Source organism: Bombus vancouverensis, chromosome 2, assembly GCF_051014615.1.
Source record: "Bombus vancouverensis nearcticus chromosome 2, iyBomVanc1_principal, whole genome shotgun sequence".
Classification (NCBI taxonomy): Eukaryota; Metazoa; Arthropoda; class Insecta; order Hymenoptera; family Apidae; genus Bombus; species Bombus vancouverensis.
In genome coordinates, this window is record NC_134912.1 from 21,534,962 (window position 1) to 21,555,623 (window position 20,662).

At 41.9% G+C, this 20,662-nt stretch overlaps 1 protein-coding gene across 1 annotated transcript; it reads right to left on the bottom strand.

The window, feature by feature from the left end:
* Positions 1–998: 998 nt before the first annotated feature.
* LOC117160142 (uncharacterized) lies at positions 999–19,937 on the bottom strand. Its single transcript, XM_033340636.2, has 2 exons — positions 19,366–19,937; positions 999–4,224 (listed from the first exon to the last, which is right to left on the bottom strand). The coding sequence occupies exons 1-2, from the start codon at positions 19,429–19,431 to the stop codon at positions 3,760–3,762; spliced, it is 531 nt and encodes a 176-aa protein (XP_033196527.2). The 5' UTR covers positions 19,432–19,937; the 3' UTR covers positions 999–3,759.
* Between the last annotated feature and the right edge of the window lie 725 nt (positions 19,938–20,662).

Below are 20,662 nucleotides of genomic sequence, written 5' to 3' on the forward strand. Positions count from 1 at the left end.
GGCTAGAGGACATATAGTTGAGATTATCTTGATTATTACAAATAATTAACATAGTTGAATCGATGCGAGGAATGTTTTATTTGTACTCGTATTGATCCCATTGCAGCATATTTTACAGTAAGTTATTTTTATAGGTAGATTTTACCGCACGAGAATATAACGACGTTGTTTCACATTTCATTTATAGAGCATTATATTACCGACATCGTCATCGATGTAATGATTCTTGATCACACGAACAAACTTGTTGCAAGGTAACCAAACTTGTCTAGATTTCCTTCGCGTAAACTGTAAACTACGATATGATCCACAATGCAAACGTTCCCCATTGCTACCGATTGACTGAGATCATCCTTACGGGAGAAAGTAAATAAAACGAATAACATTTTTCTAAGATCCGTAGATGTATGATGTAAGACTTAGAATCATGTTAATATAACACGGTAGCAGTGAAATAACACAACATCGAGCGAAGTTAGTATCTAACCTGAAATGTTGAATATTCGAATTTCGGCTTTACGGTGAAACTACTGTTATCGTTCGAGATTCTCGAGTATTTGCAATTGCTAATACCAAGTGACGACGTATCGTTTTCAATGCAAATCGAAATTATCACCTTTACGGATAAAAGCGAATAGAGAATAAAGCTATCGTCGAACAGCACATATGTATATGACCCATATATTGTAGCATTTCGCGAGTAATTATTTTCATTTTTCTCCGATCATATGATTATCGTGTATATATACATCGTAGCGCATCGTGCATAAATAATTCAAATGATAACGATTAATATTTGACGAATCGTATAATACCTGATACGAAATGTTATGTACTTCGTCAAGACGCGACAATAGTTTCACTTCGAGGTTATATCTATATAATCGTATATTTGAGCATCGAAGAAACGTGTATACACTATATAGGCTCTTTATATGGTTTTTCGAGCGTGAACATGATAGAGCAGAAGGTTGTATGAAAACAAAAAAGATCTTACGTAGAGTATTATGTCTGTACTTTATTGTGTCCATATAGTAGACGTGTCTCTTGCGGCTACGTCCATCGAAGGAACGAACATTGGCGTAAATAAATAAAACAGATAAAAAGTATAATGGTGCTTTCGTGAATTTCCATCGGTGATCGAGATTCGACAGTGTCTGTGCGAAAATCCACGCGTCTCGGCCTGCTGTAGTCGCCCGGCAACGAAATATACGCGAATAATCGACTTTGAATTATACAGCACAGGAAAATGTTAATCTGCCACAACATCTCGGTTTTATATGGATACTACTACACGTAGATGCAGTTCTCAAAATAGTCAAGATAAAACGAATAACTGATAAATAAATATTAAATATTTCGAGCGGCGAACATTTCACTAAAAGAGTTGAGTTTTCGATCATTCACCTCGTTGAAACTAAAAACAATTGATCAGCATCACGCACGATATTCGAACATTGCAACCTTTTGCAGTATTTTTTTGTTTCATTAATTGTTTCAACGTAGGAGAAAAAAATATAATTGTAACATTCGCAAAAGTCCGATAAACAAAATATTGGGCGAATAACGGAAATGCTCATTTCCATTGTTGTAACAGATTTTAACACAGCAACTGAATCGTACCGTCGTCGTTTCTATATTTACAGAAATGTATTTACACGCTTTGCGTACACGGACCATATCTAATGGCGTGTATACATATCGAGTAACATCGAAATACGCTCGTCCTATAACAACGTATTTTTCTAAAGAGATCTTCGCAATTTCTCGAATACTAATTCTCGACACATAGTGTCGTTCGAAAATTTAGAGATATGCAGATATACAAATTTTCGGCAATTATTTAGAAAGCTGCCGGCACGTTGGATTTCGATGATTTTCTCGATATATCGTAGAAGCGAACATTTCGAACAACTTTTTCCTTTACGCGTTTACTGGCGCGTATCTTTTAGTATTTGAGAAATTCGTAAGAAACTGTCGGTACCGATATTCGTAAGTAACTGACAGCATACACACGTTGGTATTGATTGCCGGATAGAACGACACCTAACCCAGCAAACCCATATAAGCTGTAAACAAAAGATAAGAATTAGGTTTGGATTAGGTTTATACGGTAACCAATACTAACGCGTACGCTGTCACGGATGCACGATTACAGGTAGAATTCACCGTAGTAGTACCGACGGTTCTTTTTGCGAATATCATGGAAACTAAGACCGAGCGTCGGTTACGCGTAAAGGAAAAAGTCGTTCTCGACGTATTAACGTTATAGGCAACATGTTAAAAATATCGACGAAATCCAAGACGGTGGCAGCTTTCTAAATAATCACGAAAGAAGAAAGAGAAAGAATGTTTAGCTTCTTCGAATGAAAGAATTCTGCAGAGAGAATTTGCGTATATGCAGACAATATGAAGGAGATCTTTGGGTATATACATATAAATATGCTTATAATATATTATATCATACAGGAATCTACACTTAGAACGTGCTAAAACGATTGTCTCGTTAGGTTCAAGCAAATGCCGAATATTCATCAAAGGTACTCTAGAGAATCACGGCTAAGTACCATCTAAGTATCTCGTATTTATTAGCATTAATTGGCAAACTAACGTAACCGATTAGACGTCGTTTCAAAACTAACGCAAACTTCCTAGTCTTACCGTTCGAAATTCTCATAGTGTATCCCATACGAGACAATCGGAAATACTTTGTCGAAAGAGATCGAACGCCATGACGAACTGGACTTTCCGAGTACCATGATTAACGAGCTGTCGACATCAAAGGTGCAATATATCGCTCGGTGGAAGATGACGTGCCGTTATATATTACGTTTAGAGTCGAACTATGACGGCATACGCGTACGGTATACACTGCTGTTTAAATATTACCTCGTGTCGATTCCATATGATACCTCTTATCGGACTACTTAGTGGTTAACTGACTAGCAACGAGGGATCGATCTAAGCCGACCAATTCCTTCTCGAATATTTATACATACTATTAAAATATACAAGAAAAAGGTACGTAATAGGAAAATTGAAAAGAAAAGAAAAAAAAAAAAACGAGCACCAGCGTTGACAAGTAGTAGACGTTAACCAGTCGAGCCTCAACTTAAAGCGTAGATATCGATCATTTGAATAATAACGTGTTCTAATAATTCAATCTTTCTCTCGATGAACATTTTAAATTCGATCAGCGATTTTAAAATCCTTCGATCCGATCCACAGTCTTAAAGCTTGCAAACGAACTCGACGGGGCTAACGAGTCTTAATCCACGATCTTCCGCTTCTATTCGAAGCCGAAAACTTTCTTAATCGTCCTCTCCTCGTCTTATGAATTTCTAAAGAGTATTCGGTATTCCACACAGCTGGATCTTGCAATTTTCCCCGGACGATTCAAGGAAACCCGATATCCCAGGAGAAAGCTTCCTCTCGATCTCCAATCCCGATCTACTCGTCCGAACAGGATCTTGTAGAACCGTAGGAACGTTTCAAAGGATATCGGGAAATGAAAGCGTCTCCTTCACGGTTCGTCAAGATATAGTTGTCGCGGAATGTTAGAAGATCGCCGAGTCTTAGAAAGTCGAATTTTTGTCTACTACTTTTAGAAGAAGAGAATGGCGGATCATCGATGACTAAAACTTAACGGTAATAGGCGATTCTTTCGTTCGGATTAACCGGAACGCGGTAATATCTTTAGAAAGCGTTTCCTTAAAAATGGAAACAAAGTAGCGGCAACTGTACTAAACGATTCCAGTCCTAGAACCTTTCCAAAGAATTAAATTCTCCATTGATAATGGCCGCCTCGGCGTCTTTCTCCAGCACTTTGTCTCCGTCAGCCAACAGATCCTGTCCATCGGGTTCGTTCACCAAGATACTCTGCTCTGCAGTGTCGAATGCGTCCTCCGGTGCGAGAAACAAATTCGTTCGACCTTTACACTTGTTTCGATAGTCGAGATTATCCGGGGCAGGCCTGTGACAGGAGTCGCAGACGGTATCCGTTTTGGAAGTGCAAGGATGCGCCTCGTACAGGCCTGGACCGCACCTAGAACAGATCCAGCAGGGCTGGGTGCTGTGGTGGGGGCTGTAGGTGCCTGGTGCACATTTGCCGCATTCGGTGTCATGGCCACGGACGCAATGGTTCACGGCGCCCCAGCCTGGACCGCATCTGCTACAATGGCTCCCGTCTTTCTGATGCCTGATGTGCGGCCTGGCTTCGCTCACCTGGAACAAGGGCAGATGCGTTTCGCTCAGAGGCAATTCGAGGTACATCGAAAGCTTGTATCGACTTTACATAAAGAGATATAGCCACGTTTTTGTAATTTTCTAGATTTTCGATCGATCGAGCAGCGATCGTTTTAGAAGACGCGGCCGATGGATATAAAAGGGAGAGACACTCGAGAAACCGTTATGCAAACCGGTTTCGAAAAGATCTGTAACGGAACGACAGATGTAGCGGAATTTCTAATTATTTGGAAATTTCGTGCTTAAATCGTATCGATATTCTTTAGGAAGCATATTAAAAAAGGAAAAAGGGAAAAAGCTAGAAGGGCAAAAGTAATTTATTACAGCTCGACGTATCCGTCTATCAGGAAACTCGAAATACGAGTTTTACTACTGCTGCTCTTCCATACTTGCGTACTATCATACCACTATTTCGTGATTACGTCGATTAGAATTAACAAAGTTATTCGGTAGTAGTATAGACTTTTATATTCGAGCGAATAGACCTCAGGCTTGGTAATCGCTTTGTTCTAAATGTACCGTGTAGCTCGGGAGAACAGGTGCCAAAGGATAAAGCCACCTGACTGGGCCAACACCTTGCGCCTTTCTTTCGTTGCGCCTGAAACCGCTATCGAGATATACCAGAAAACTCGTTCGGTCAACGCGCAAATTAGGGTTTCTCGTGGCTTTAGCTTCGCCCTTGTTACGTGCAACCCTTTTTCCGACACGTTCGACGACTGTCCGACGTGAGCTTCGTTTCTTTTCACACGCGAATAACAATCCTAAAGAACGTTCTCTGTTTTTCGACCGCCCAAGCGAATGGCAGATCCGTTCACCAACGAATCACGCTTTTACTTTCCCTTCGTAACGTAACTGGTAATTCAGATAAAAGCATAATACGTCGTTGACGAATCGAGCCGCATCGAGTGTACTCGCTAAGCGTGCGGATATTTCGTTTAAGGGGACACAGATTTCGGTGAAACGGCCTGTCAGCTATGAAAAATAAAATATTCGTACTAACTGAAAGCGTGTTTCGTTTCGATAAATCGAAGAAAGGAAACTGCGTTAAAATTTATCTCTTAGAAATAAGCTAACAATATCTAAGAAATAATGCCCGATCTGAATTTCTGAAACACTTTATAGAAAATAGATCGACGCGGTGCACGGTCCAGCATCAGTGGTGAAGTGAAATTCCTTTTAAAAATAAAATTCAAATACGTAATAATAATAATTTCAGCCAAATACTTGATTCGGTTTATTCCAAATCGATTTAACGTTCCCTTTTGATATCGTTAAGTTAATAAGATAGATGGCCAAAATGAGAAAAGAATCTCGTTGGGATAAAATCGTAGTTGAATTCTTTTCGAAGAACTTTTTCGAGCGATTGATTTCTATCGATTTCTAGCAGCGCGTTCGCCTGGCACGTCCGCGCCATTTGAAATCAATGGAGACGGAAGGAGCGAAGATGGTCGCTTATAACGAAAAGAGCGACGAACGAAATGCAGCGAGTGATAGTTTGATCGCAGCTGGCAGCAGCCGGTTGCTGGCACGCGCCAACGGTCACTGAGCCATCAGGTGCGTCGTTGCGCCAGCCCACCGTCCGTTCGTAAAACCTCGTTCGTCTCTTTTATTTTCTCCTTACGTTCAGCAACCACCGCTCGATTCTCTATTGATAGCGCGCGGTCGTGAATTCATTCGCTCGAGAAGAGACGTTAATCGCTGTCACGATCTTTCGTCGAATTTAACATACCTATACACTCTATATGCCTATACCCTACTGGTTGTCGTGTAATCCGCGTACCGCGTCGTTTCCGACCATTAATTTTAACCGACTCTTCGTTCGTTCGCACGTTTGTCTAAATTTTGCTCCGTTTAAAAAGCTTAAGGTAAAAATTACTTGATCGATGTCGCGCACTATTCCATAAGCATGGGAGAGTATGGAAGAATTTTCTTGAACGCGGAAACCTAGAAAAGACTTAAGAATGGACTTAATCAAAGAGCCAAACCGATAATTCACCCAAATTACGTTCCGTATTTTCTCGCTTTCTGGTCCCAGCTCTATAAGTTATAACCATATAATAATATAAATTATAAAATATAAAGTTGCTCGACGGAATTATCATTCTCGTTACGTTATCCTGTTTGCAGCCAATATCGTCTTTCGCGAGGAACAACCGTCGTTGGAGTTTGTCAATTAGAAACATCGTCCTGCGGAGCTTCGTTCTTTCGCGCAAACGTTACGTATGCGTTGAACGCGAATGCAGGTTTTACAACATCGATTTATTCTATCAATACGAATGCCAGCTTTTCAATTTAGCAAGAAAAGATTCGAACAACTCTGACATTTTATTCTTTCGTTACTTACAAAGGTTCGTCGCGTGTCGAACGTAAACCCATTTATTTCGAGAAGAAAATACCGGCTATCGAACGTCATAGCGTTAATATATCGTAAAAGAGCATCTCGCGTACTACGTTGGAAAAAGAAGAAACGACAAAGAATCCGATATAATCGGACGAGACGTTAGCGAAGACAAAGATTTTTCTGATTTTCATCGATAACAGATAAAAAGGTGGGAGGCGTGTTTCGCCGAAAGGAAGAAGATTGCCGTGGCAAACGGCACGAGCACGATACATCGAGACAGGCAACGTGTACGCGTTCGTAAGTTAGAGCGTCGTTTTATCGGTGGCGTAACACGATCCTGGCTCCTCGCGTAAGGTTGCAACCTGTCAATTTGCGGGCGAGACAAGTCCGGTGAAAAGGGTTAATAACAGCGGTGCCCCAACGCCGGGTACGTCAGCCCCTTATTAATAAAGCAACTTAAAGATCGAGTTGACCCGAGTCAGGTGGCTACGCGTCGCTACCGCTCGCGCGGTTCTGCTTCTTTTCCTTTTTCTCTTTATCGCAGCTTGTGAACGCGAGACCAACGAGACGAAACTCCGCGTATTACGATTATTCAGTCATGCTACACGCGCCATTCGTACGTGCGATCGCTAAAGTCTTTCAGATTTATATCTGCGATTTGTAATACTCGAGAATACCTGCAGAAAATGTCATCCCTCTGCGACAGATACGCGCACATCAACCGCAAACCGCTTCTTTCTCTTCGTATAAGTTACGCAAGTCGTAATAACGACGATGATCTTAAAGGGCCTTCGCGCAGGCGAAAAACATCATTTTCTAGACGACCGGTGAGGCATGGCCTCGGAACGGTGTGGTGTCCGGAGGGCTCCTCGCCTTTAATCGATAACAGTAGGGTTGGCGGTACGGCGAGCGAACAGGAAATTGCATCGTCGAAAGAAGCTGGCGTAAACGGCCGAGTGGCCGCGGTTCGAAACGGTCTTTAACAATTTCCGAGCGTTTCTCCGCGCTTGTAACCGCACCCCTCGCGACGCGACGCGACGCTACGCGACGCGACGCGACCCAACGAATCTGCCTCGAATCGCGTTTCCAAGAATAATAACGATCGTCGTTGTTCGATTCTTCTTTACTCGCGTTATCCTAACTTTTCCTTACGCCGCTTTCTTCGCGGTTTGAAATCTTGCAGCTGTTTGCAAAACGCGATTTTCGCAAACGCAATTCTTGCTCCCTCGGCGTTAAGTTCGAACGAATGGAAAGCAATCGATCATTTTACGCTGGCAAGGCTCGCATGTACGATACGAGTTGTCGAGCCGAAGACGAGGCAAAAGGACGTACCTTTTGTTTCGTAAACAGATGTTCGGAGGCGATCTTTCACGGGACTACGTCATCTTCAAACTCGATTACAGTCCAGGTAGACCATCTTGCATCCATAAGGGGATACCGTATGATCTAGATCTATCGCGTTCGAGGCAGCCGTCGCAACTTCAAAGTCTTTGCGAACGCAATCCATCACAAGTTGGATGTTGGACGTCGAGGCTGACTATCACGAGACTCGGTCGTATCCATCGTGAGATTCGCAACATCGAGGAACATTGTCGACAACGCATTTTGCGCGACGTTGCTTTCCTCTTGCTGAAAGCCGATCGATTTGTTATTTCTTGCCCCTCTACGATTTTACGATATTAATCGTTACTTCGATCGACGCTTAATTGTCGGATGACGCGTCGCGTAAAACTCCGTTTCCACTGTTTTACAACGGAAGGCTAAACGGAAGGCAGGTAAGAGGAAAGACCAGAAAGAGAATGATTTACGATCGGTCGTAGGTCCGTAACTACAATGACGGAAGTAACGGCGCTCATAGCGACGAGTATGAATAGGACTTCCGGCAGGACGGACAAAGCGGAAGCAGTAATTGCGGTGGCTTTTGTATCCCCCTCTTTTTTTTTTCAGCGCCACATCGCGCCGGTATGCCAGCGTCGCGTCGCACCGATAAATTCCGATTGAAAATTACTCCTTCCTGGTCGTAGCGCGCCATAGAAATTTCTCTCTCTTTTAATTTCCTCTCTAGCCGATTCTAACCTTCCTTCCTTTTAACCACATCGTTCCACTCTTTTTCGATTTACGCCCCGATCGATAAGCCCGCTCTCGAGTCACGCCAAAAGAGAAAGAACATATTTGAATTGTTCCAACTACCGGCCACTTTTCATTTCCATGTAAATTTCGAATTTCGTCGGATTTTCTTCCGCATACACGCATACGCATATAACGCGTTCGCAATTTTGTCGAATACGTTGCTCGAGTATCGCTCAACGAACGCTACTCTGCCGTATTCGATTAAACGGCTTACATCTTTCCACAAATTATTAACGTATACTACGCTTTTCTTTTCTCTTTATGCGCAGACACGTTTTTTGCATTTACGAGCAGTCCAAATGGTAACTAAAATGACATCAACCGCGCGTTTAACCCGTCGAAAAAGTAGATATTACGAATTTTCGACCAGCGTCTCGGACCGCGTTTGTAACGAAATCGAAACGTTATTATACTTAGTCTTTTCGAGTAAAAAGTTCCCATTGAAATTCATAATCGAGCACCGATTACGGGATATAAATTCGTAATGCTCTTACTCTGTCAGGATATTTAGTCGAGAGTCGTGATCCGCGCTGAGGAAAGTGAAAACAGCGAGCGTTTTAATCGGCGCACTCCGGTGCATTTATGAAATAGGGATGCACAGGAACGCTAGCATCGCTCGATTTAAGAGAGCAACGTTCGTCGACGGCGTTTCGTTTCACCGTGCCGTTGCGATCAGCTCGCTTTCGAATATTTTCCGCCTATACGTACGTTATCTATCTTTCGTAATTTAGGTGTAACCGTAAGCAAGGATGGAGAAAAGCTGGTCGGTCAACCTTCGATCTATGGTTTAACTCGAGAAAGTTTATCGTAACTCGTAACATCATCGCGACTCGGTAAGGTCGTTCGGTTCGTAAAATTATTTCTTTCGGCGATATTCTGTTTATTCAACGTCGAATGAGATTAGAAGAAGCAGCTATATTTTCGCAAACCTATTACCCTGATGATATCGAATAAAATTGAAATAACGGATGAAATAACAGAAACCGAGAAGTAATATCGAAGAATTTATATTTAGTTCGTTGGTTTTCAGTTGGAAAGAAACAAAGTCCGAACATTTATTTTTTTTTTTTGCCCGTTACGTTCGATCTCGATATACGAATAATAAACACGAGATAAATGGAATTTCGTTACGCGAACGTTCGTCGATTCGCTTGGATATTTCGGTGGTAGTAAGCAAATTACTAGCTGTATCCTACTGTGTGTTTACGCAACGGTTCGTGCACCGCTCGTCCTTCTTTCAACCTTTTCTCTCCACCTTCCTGTCCTAGCGACGACCGAAAATGAAACGCACGCGTGCAAATGCAAAATACCTTTTCACTCGATAATTTCTCTGTTCCTAGGCGCGTACCTGCGCGTAAAAGCGCATCTTTAAAGCCATTAATCTAATCGTAATTCTCTTTCGAGTTACGCTTCTGGCCGCAACGAAGACACTTATTTTTTATTCATCGACGGTTATTGCCGCTGCTTTGAACTTGGCAATTCTTACTTACGCATTTGCATTACACGAATCGATAATGGACAAAGATAAATACAAAGAATAATATCGTTTTAGCAGTTGTGTGGTTTTTGCTTTTCAGAACGACCTCGTTTAACCTCCGCTATCGAAAGACAAAAAATTTATTCGACGAGAAAACGTGAAAAAGTATCGGGTATCTGCTACGAACAGCGAGTACACCAATTCCTCTTTATCTAATTCCGCCGCTAACCACACCTCTTTTGCCCGATAGCCGAGTGCCTCGACCAAAGTTGCAGAAACTCGAAAACAACAGCAGCGCTTAGTCCCTTAACGTCGCTTACACACCGGTGTAAACTTTTCGAACGGTCCTCCTAGTCCGTTGCAGCCTGTTGCATTTATGCAACGACCCGTGGAGAGGCCCCGTTGAAGGCGACGAGCTGGTCAAAGGGTTGCGCACGTGTTCGAGCGAACAGGACACGATGGCCAATGCGGCAAAGTGCGGTGTCACGGCACGCTGAACTCTTCCTCGTGGCTTTTGACTGTTGCACGAGCTCGATTGTACGGCCTCGAGGGTGCAACGAATCGACACGACGCAGCTGCGCCGCCGACTCTGATAATTATCTCTGCTACCACCCTATTGTTCCTCGATCCTCCGCCTTCCTATATCCAAAACTTGACTCGGGTTCGGTCTGGTTATAGGATTCCTCCTTTTGCAGACCCTGCGGCCCGCAAACTGCCTCCTACGCAGTTGCCTTTTCATCCAACGTATGAGAACGAAGGGGCGTGGACATGCTTGGAGACCGTTGCAAATAGTCACAATTTTTGCTAGTCGATTTTAACGTTGCTCGAAGCTGGTCGACCAGAGACGATCTTTTCGTTTCGTTGAAAAAAATGATCGCGATGATGAATGAATGATATCGTAATATACCTAGGTAACGCGAGGTATACATAGGAGGAAAATACTGGCCCGAATTTTTCTCTGCCGGCCGATTTCTTCAACCGTCAAGGTAAACCGTCAAAGCCGTAAGTAATATTCTTTTTTTCTTTCTTCCTTTTGTATACTTCGTGTTCCAATCGATTGGAATCGCGACTAGCGTCCACGCGTCAACCGCTTTTTAACGGACGTAGTCGTCGAGTAAAATAATTTGAAAAGCTAGAAACGGAGAACTTGCAAAATTGTATACCAAAGAAGTAAAAGTTAAAGAAAAAAGAACGAGTTAAATTCAATTGTTTTGTCGCATAAGTTGTTGCACCAGTTTGCCTGACTTCGGTTAGAGAACGAGTCCGCAGTTCGTTTCAGACCCGGAAAAAAAAGATCAGCCACGTTTCCGGCGACTCTTTTCACAACGCCACGGAAGAAATGGGAACGCGGTTCTTTAGACTTTAGAGGGCCGTTTGCTGCGCAGCGCCTCTTTAGAGAAAATTTTTCAAAAAATCGCGTTGCACTCGCTTGCCGAAAGAAAGGAGAAAAAAGGAAAAGCGAAAGACGAACATCGAGATAGAATAAAATACGGTCGTATAAACAACGCGAGCCAGGTACATCTCGGTTATCGTAGTTGATAAATTGGCAAGAGCTACCAAGTCGAAAATGCCTGGTCGTTATTCCACTTGTACGTACTTGTACTTGTAAGTACCTACTTAGCGAGATAATATCGTCGTTTTACAAGTCTTCCGTTTGATCCGCTCGATGAAAGCAGTTTATCTCTCCCTGTCAATTTGCTTTCCGAAGCTTTCGTTCTACTTTCGTTCCGACCCTCGAAACCCATACATACGTGTCATGCTATTTCTTAACACGTAGGTATACTCGTATCGTTCGCTTGCTTCGTCTATCGCTTTCGATTCAACTCGCTCAATTTCATTCGAGCCGACGAAACATCCGAGGGACGAAACGGTCGAGATCGCTTGTAAATGACATCGCGTACTGCTCTGCGATCGTGTATCGTGTAGCTGCGCGGCTAGCAAAGTCAAAGAGAAAACGAGAATCCGCGCGATGATTATATATCGAAGAAACATAAGGAAACATAAGGGAAGCTAGAGTGGAAATTGTAGAAGGCGCTTGATTCGCGGACCAAAATTCAGAGTTGCTTCGTGCTAACGAGCTGGTCAAAGTTAACGAGCACCGACGTAGCTTTACGCTTAGCGACCGGTCACGGCTAAGAAAACAATCTGCCAGTGATGAGTGTGGTCGCTCTGTTCCGATGGCACTCGCTCGACCAACCCACGATCTTTTCGGAAGAACAAACGTCGTGGAAAAAAGTCACATTATTATAAATTCCTCGAAAAACACGCAAAACATGCGAAGAAAAAAGAAAGACTGACTCTTTGATCGACTCGCGTATCTACTACGAGAAAGCGTTTCCCTAAAAAAGGCAAAATTATTCGCGATTCGTCGGCAGACTCCTTCTTGCGTGAAGATATCGCATAACGAAACGCTATGAAATATATGAAAAAGCTGCGATATTAGTTGAGAGTTTTAGCTAGCACGCTAGCTGTTTTCTTATATACATCGTCGGCAAGCTATTCAGTTCACTGGGGTATTTCGTGGTTTACGAGGCTCATTAGCATGCCATGGGAACGAGAAGTCGTCGGTTCCGGCGATCCCGTCGCGTCGGTTTCCCCGACCCTTGCTGCGATCCACGCGCCATCAACCTACAAGTAGACGTCAGTCGTGTTCTCCCATAGGTACATGCAGGGCTGATACAAACAACAATAACGTTAAGCTGCCTGATTTATATCGGCATATCTGTCTCGTACGCCATGTTCTGGTACTCGCCAACGAGGCTTCGCGTATGCACGTAATAGTACAACGTTTAACTTTTTTTCTTTTCCTATCTACAAAGCAACTAATTAGGTTAAGTAGCGTAACAGTTTTCTAGCCGAACGTGATATCTCTTCTAAATGACTACATCGACTATGACGTTAATTAAGACGATATCATTATCATCGTAACGATGATATTAGTAACAATTTGTATTAATAAGCGCACGCGTCGCAACCGTATCGTACGTTCGTTCGAATCACGGTATACGTATCTACGACAAATATTAAATTAGAATATTTCTCCGTGATCGCTTACGCGTCACATTGTAGCAGCGATAGGTTCTTCGGGGATGCTGCCCTGCCACCGGCTCGCGGCGTCTTCCCCGAATGTAAGCGTTTAATTTTGCTTTCGCGAGACAAAGTTTCCCGGAGCGAGAGGAATTGAAATTGCCGCTGAAACTGATGCTCTCTGCTCCGCCTGACCCGCTCGATTCATTAATTTTTGTGCACACACACGCGCCACTGCGTTACTAACTCGACACAATGGGCTTCCCAACGGACTCGGAGGCGACCTTTGTCGATTCGCCACAGTCTACACACGATAAATGCTGCATGCGCTTTGATTATCGTCGAAATCTTTCCTATTGTTTCGTTATGAGTCGCTTTTTACGAGTAATTAGACTGTTTCTTACGTGCGCGCGCGTGTGTGTGTGTGTGTGTGTGTGTGCATGTAATAAATTCGCGTTCCGCAAGATTTTTCTTCCGATAAAAGCGTCCAAGTCTCGTTCCCTGACTCGCAGTGAAATTGAAGACGTTGAAGATTCTCCGTCTGCAATTATCTTGGCTTAAAGTATTCGGAAGGGAAATAGCTAGACGCGAATACTTATCGATGGATTAACGTTACGTGGTTTTATTCGTACGACACAATTTCGTCGTACGTATATATCTGTCTATAAATATATCATATATATACATACGTGCGCACGTATACATACGTTCTTCCCCCTCGCCTTTACACGTTCCGAATTCATTTCGTTTACGTTTAAACATTTTCGCATTTCTCTTTTCATCTCGTTCGTACATACGTAATATACAGTTTTTCCGTTCTCCGTGTTCGTGTCTTCGTATATCTTGAAAGAGCCTAGCACTCGTTTACGAAACGTTGTTTATTCGAGATAGTACCGGCCAGTGTCCTTTTTTTTCAATTATTACTAGCTTATCTACAGCACTATTATGATATTTATATGCTACTTTATTCCTATTCTCTGCTGTAATAAATTTCTTTCCGTCAAGAATTCCAACTAGCGTTTTCGAGAATGCCGTGTCGGAGGATGCTGTGAAAGAAAAAAAAAGAAAAAAATTCTCTTTCAAGAGCGCTTGAAAAAATTTCGAAAACGCTCTGCACTTCGAGTCTACTACGTTCCACAAAAAGAGGAGGAAAAGGGGAGAAAAATGGCGAAAAAGCGGCACGACGTACTTTTCCCATCCGGTTTCAAAAGTTTCACGCGCGGCTCGATTTTTATTTTATTCCGAGTAACAGCGCACAATCCCCGAAGCGTTTCGATTTCTCTCGGACATTTTCGTTGCCGTGCGAATTTTTCGCTGTGGCATTTTACGCTCTGCTCGATGATCCATCCGCGTCTGTATCCGTCCCTCGTTAATCCGTTTCTCGAGTGCACGCGAGATGGTTTCCACGTTAGCGATGCGCTTTGTGCATAGACACGAATTTGCTCGCTAAAATCGCTAAATATTCCATGGGCCCGCGAACCTTTCCACGAGGATGGGACGCTCTCTCGTGAAAGGCGACCCATTTATGGCGACGCGACACGACGCGAACGAACGCACGCGAAACCAGGCTTCCACACCGTTGGGACAACGTTCCAGCGTTCTTCCGTAGGATTGTCGAACGCGAACGGTCGTGTCTTTTATTTTACGCGTTACATTTTACATTTTACAAGGGACGTAGTTCAGAAGGGGCAGGGGGGGGGCAGAAACGAGGAGAAAAGTTGTACAAATATGGTGCTCTCTGTTTTTTCTTTTAGTTTGCGATTTTATTTAACGCGGATTAATTTGTTGGACGAGTAGCTTTAGCAAAGAGCGCACTCGAATCGAATTAACAGAGCCGATCAACGAACGTTAAAACTAGGTCAAAAAGTTACAGCGCAACTTTTAAATCATCCATTTCCTTTCATCCTCGAAACTTGCAATTCGTATGGCGCGTATGTTCGCTGATCATTTTTTTTCTTCTTTCTCTTTTTTTTTTTTTTTTTTTAAATTACGTACAGTCGTGAAAAGACGTGCTTGACAATAATGATATTCTAAACTTTGAAATAAAATAGCACTAGGTTAGGATGCTGATAGAGCCACCGTGTGTAATTAATTTCGTTAACATCGTGAAAATATCGGTAATTTAAGTACTTCGAGCAACATGCTTTTTAACTCGATTTCTTCGAATTAAAAGGTAAAGACGGATTCTTTTCTCTTGTTTTTCTTGTAATAATCCGTCAGAATCGAATTACGAAAGATGGAAAAGCTTATTCTCACAGCGCTAATCACTCTCGTACGATGTTTTGAATTTATGAAAATTTCATAGATTTAAAAGACCAGCAATTGCGTATCGAGTATTCGATGCGTTAAGAATCTTTATCGCTCTTCTAACCTTCGATTACCAAGATACCGATCTTCGAATCGAATAAAAATTCTATGAAGAAACCGTCCGAGTAGGCTACTATCGCGAGCAAACGTATCGTAGATGTACGTTCGACGACTCGATAATCCTCGACACCGCCCTTCGCTTTTCCAACTTTAAAATAATTTTCGCAAGATATTGGATGGTCGACGATATCGCAGGACCGACCCCACCCTTAACGCGTCAAGCGAAGTGGACAGTGACGACATTTCGCACTTTGTTAGTACACGCGGCAACAGCTACCAACGTATACAACGTACATACCTACATAGATAATATAGGTATAGGAGAGGAAACGAGCTTTCTCAGCAACAGCTAGCCTTTTGTCAGCTCCCACGACTTCTCGCGTCCACGCTTCTCATCGCCGTTCATCTTTCCAACTGGATTCCATTGCACTTTACCACGGTAATTTTCCGCATCCGTCGTAATTCGTTTCATTTTCTCTTATCGTTCCTACGTTTTATTTATTTTTTTCCTTCGTTTTATTTCATTCGCATTTCCTAAATCAACGTTCTACGTAGCTTCGTAAAAATTTCGTTCCCTTCGTTCTCTTTCTTTTCCTTTCCTTCCTCCGTTTCGCTGTCGTTTCATTTGCCGGTTCTATCTTTTCGGCATATGGTCGTATTTATGAAAAAAGTAAATTTTGTTCGAATCATCGTTCAATTCTTTTCTAGTTGCGATGAAACAAAACCTGTGATTCGTTCGTGCGAGTAGTAACGGAGTAAGATTTTTTATTCGCACGGAGCACAGAGCTGTTACTAAATTTATACGTAAATTTGGCATAGAGAATTGACTGAAAAGCTCGTCAAAGACGATAACGCAGACGATTCTTCTCAAAGTTCTTCGAACACATTTATACAAAAAGTGTTCGTCGATTCTTTGTTTACGTCGGTGCATATATCCTATCCGAATTTCGTTCTTCACCCGTCTACTTCTACTTTTCGTCTCTTCCATTCTTGTTCGTTTAACGTTCTATTCCGTTTTCGCGTGTCTCCTTTTGTTTCTCTGGCCAGGCGATCGTCGTTGTCGCACTCGTTGGTCTCCGCTTTTGTCCCACGTCGCGCTTTTCGCCTTTCGCCCCAATCCTATCATCTCCATCCCTTTTCCGTTTCGCCAGCTTTCGTTAATTTCGCCTCGCTCGCCAAGTTGCCCCTCGCAAATCTTATCTCCGTTGTACGTCCACCTTTCGCCCTGATTCCTAATGCATATATGCATGCACTTACGTACACAAGTACTCGAAATAAACGGCTGCCTGTCCTCTTTCTCCCCTCGTCACCTCCTTTTCCTTCTTCTCTTCTATTTCTTTATTTTGTTTTCCCTCGAGTTCACCAGTCTCCATCCCCTTTCTCGTTCTTCTGCGAGTGTCGTTAACGAGACCCGTGTGAGAACCGATCTTTATCTATCGTCGATGATCTCTGCAGCGAGGATAATTAGCCCGTAGAAGAAGGGTGAAAATTCGCAATTACGCAATTAAATGTCTGCTTCATTTCCCCTCTCGTTTCATCGACAATTATTTTCTTTCTTTGCTTTTGGCTCGCTCTTTAGTTTCTTTATTCTTTTATCCGCTTTCTTCGTGGCTGACTCGAGTAATTGTCTCGCGATTTTGAAGTATTTAGCGCTATTATAGGATACGAAGACACGGAGCTAGAATTCTTTGATTCTGAGGAAAATCCCGTTACAGGGCCAAAGAATAGACATCGAAGCGCGGAAATATATAGTTTCCGGAAATCTTCGAGTAGAGTGTATTTCACGTTTTTCTCGAAGACAAGTTTTCCGCAACTTGTCAAGATTTCCCGCGTGAAACGATCTCTTAATCTTATTGATCTTATTAATGTCAACCCGTGTTATCGTCAGAATTTGGGATATTACGATATCGATATTACGATATAACGATATTACGATTATCGAACTTGTCTTCATAATCAATCTCTGTACTTCTACTCGATTTAGCATCATTTTCAAATCCAAACATTTTTATTATTTTATCTACGTAGAATCGTAAGAATAGCCGCTGGCCGACGTGACGCGAATAAAATGCTCCCTTCCAACACTATAATTACGATAAAACACCTCGCACTTTCCCTAATTCCTCTAATTACCGTGAGCACGAAGAAAATTGCGATGGTAGAAGCGAAACGAGATAGCACCGCGTTTTATATCCCTCGAAACCGATAATCCACCGTTTCGCAATCGGTCGAGAGAACAGTCTTCGTCGAGGTTCGAAACGCCTGATATCGCGATCGTACTTTATTTTCCTTTATTCCCTCGATCGATTTCCCCCTAAATATTTACCAACGATCAGCGGTAATTGTCGAGAATTATCGTTTCCTCCGTGGCTCAAGATCGTACACGCTTCTTACGCAATTCATCCTGTTTCGACCGTAAATCATATCCTGTCTCTGCACCAGCTGAAACTCTCGTTAGAACGAAATAAACCGTGTAACTTCTCCACTCGTTCATTTTTTATCAATTCATTCAATCTTATAAATATTATTTATCAATTAATAAAATTGAATTTGTCATGGAAGAACAATTACGTTCTATATTTACCTGTTTTTATTTGAAATATGTACAAAAGCATTAAAAGTGGCAGTCGATACCAGGGAATATTTTCAAATCTACTACAAACGTATAAATCGTAACGTTTAGTAAGATCCTTTAAATATAAGTTTAAGATAACTCGGATTAAGTGCTAATTCAAAACACGTATCAGTGGAGACTTATTCGTTTCCTTCCGTGCTTCTTTATTCTCCGAACATACCTATGTACATATGTACTTACAAAGCCGTACTCGCTCGGTCTAGCTTTCAGCTTATCACGATTGCGTAAAACGGTTGCAAATGTACGAGATATTGCTCTAGACCAGTATAGATTACGTAGATGCGAACGATGAATTCAACAAAAATTCTAACGACCTACACGAAAGAAAATAATTTCATAATTTCATCGTCACCACTTCCTCTACGCGACTCTTAATCCACAGGTAGATAGTAAACAACGACGATAATGCCTCTTCTCCGTTAATTGTAAGAGCAAAAGCGGCTTCAGCAAGCGGCTTTGCTAGCATTATGCCAACGAGTAGAAAATGTCTGTCGAGCGAATGGAATAAAACGAGGGAACGTTAAAAAAAAGCTCACGATCACACCATCAACATAGCAAGCTCACACCATAAAAAGCGTGTACGAAAAGGCAAAACACGCTAATATCTTTTTTGCTGGCAAATAGAATATCGTGAAACGATCTGTTCTTTATAGAGCGCGATAAGTGCAACCAACAAATTATGTACTCTGCCTTAAAAAAGTTGACAGTTGTATCATAGATGACAATTAGTTTCTAAATCTCTCCGTTGATTGGGGTTAGGTTGATCGAATATATATATATATATACATATATATATATATAAGTTTGCATTTAGTTTAATTAATTCTCTATGTTCGGTACGAGTTTTCGATTCCGTATATACTTTTCTGCCTTCGCCTTCTAACGTTACCTTTTTTTCGAAATCATGTTTTACGATATACCGATATAGGAAATGTCCTATCATGCAAAAATAGATTATACACTCTATGTAGAATGATCTTACAAAAATTCCAACGAGTTCACTTTTCCAGAGAATGCTTTCAACCATTTTTAAGCAACTGTTGACATTAAGTAGAAAAAAGGAGAAGAAAAATCATTGCTTTTAAAAATCTCACAAAAGTCGTTCCTTCAAGTACGCTTATATGATCTTAAACGCTTACTTACCTCAAAAAGAGCGGTCAACAAGCAAACAACAAACACGGCAATGATTAATCTTCTAGCAGGAAGCATCCTCGTTCGGTTATCGTTCCCTGTCGATACGTTTCACGTTCAAGTAGCTGCGATGTTAGCCGGCAGTCGCCTTGGCTTACAGCATCCCACGCTATTCCTTGCAGGTGCACATCGATCACGAGCACCGGCTCCTAAGTCGTAAATTTCGTTCTATTTTCGAACGAGACGCTGAAAATCCAATTTCCACGGCCCACAACCCGGCCACGCGATTATATATTTTATCGATCACAACACGATCTGGTTCGCGGCACGATTCGATTTCATCGAACGGATCGATCGATCGATATATATTCGATCGAAATTACGACACGTTAACCAACTCAATTTTCACAAAAGTTTATGACGTAAACTTACTAGTTCGAATCAGTTAACAGTCAATCAGTTTGGTTAATCAGGTTAATCAGTTTTGTTAATAAGACGTTTGATATTTCCGTTTCCCTTTCTGACCAGTTAAGTAGCTTCGCACTGGAAAAGATTGATGAAAAAGAACCGACTTCGACGGTGGCTGAGCGTGAATTGAGGGAACAGCAACAGTGCAGCTGTTATTGTTGAACACGCGCTCGATCACGTGGCTACCTCCCACCAACGCGTCTCGACACCGCGGACCAGGGGTGTTACAACTTAAATATTACGCAGCTAAATTACGTATATTCGTAATAAAGGTACTTGTAGCGCGCGACAATATCCCTCAAAAGTAAAACACGCTGAGACTCGAAAGTCATATTCTTCGCGCATGTCTGACATTTCTCCTTTACGAAGAAATGTCTTGTCTGCACTTTCTACGCGCGCGCACACTAACAGATAATTCATAAATGTACATAGCGGCAACTTCGCGTCATAATATACGGCATTTTCGACGCCGAAATTATCTTTACGATATATCTCACATTACTTTCATTTGAAAACGATGAGACAAGGGCTAAATTCTTCTTTAAAAACAAGTTCGTCTAGCCATTTTACATAACACATTGGTTTCTTAACGACTTTGTAAGAACGGTTTTTTCGTAATTTTACAAAAAGTCACTTTTGCAGCTGCTTACCATAGGAATTACGTGTTAAAACTATCCACTTTGAAGATAAATATTCCAATTTCGATATAACTAGGCTCTCTAAAAATTGAATCAAACATATGATAGATTACATACGAAATAATGTATCGTCAAAATTTCAAAAAGAAAAAGAAAACTAAGAAAGTCAATCTACTATCTTAAATAGTAGCAAGTTTAAAAAA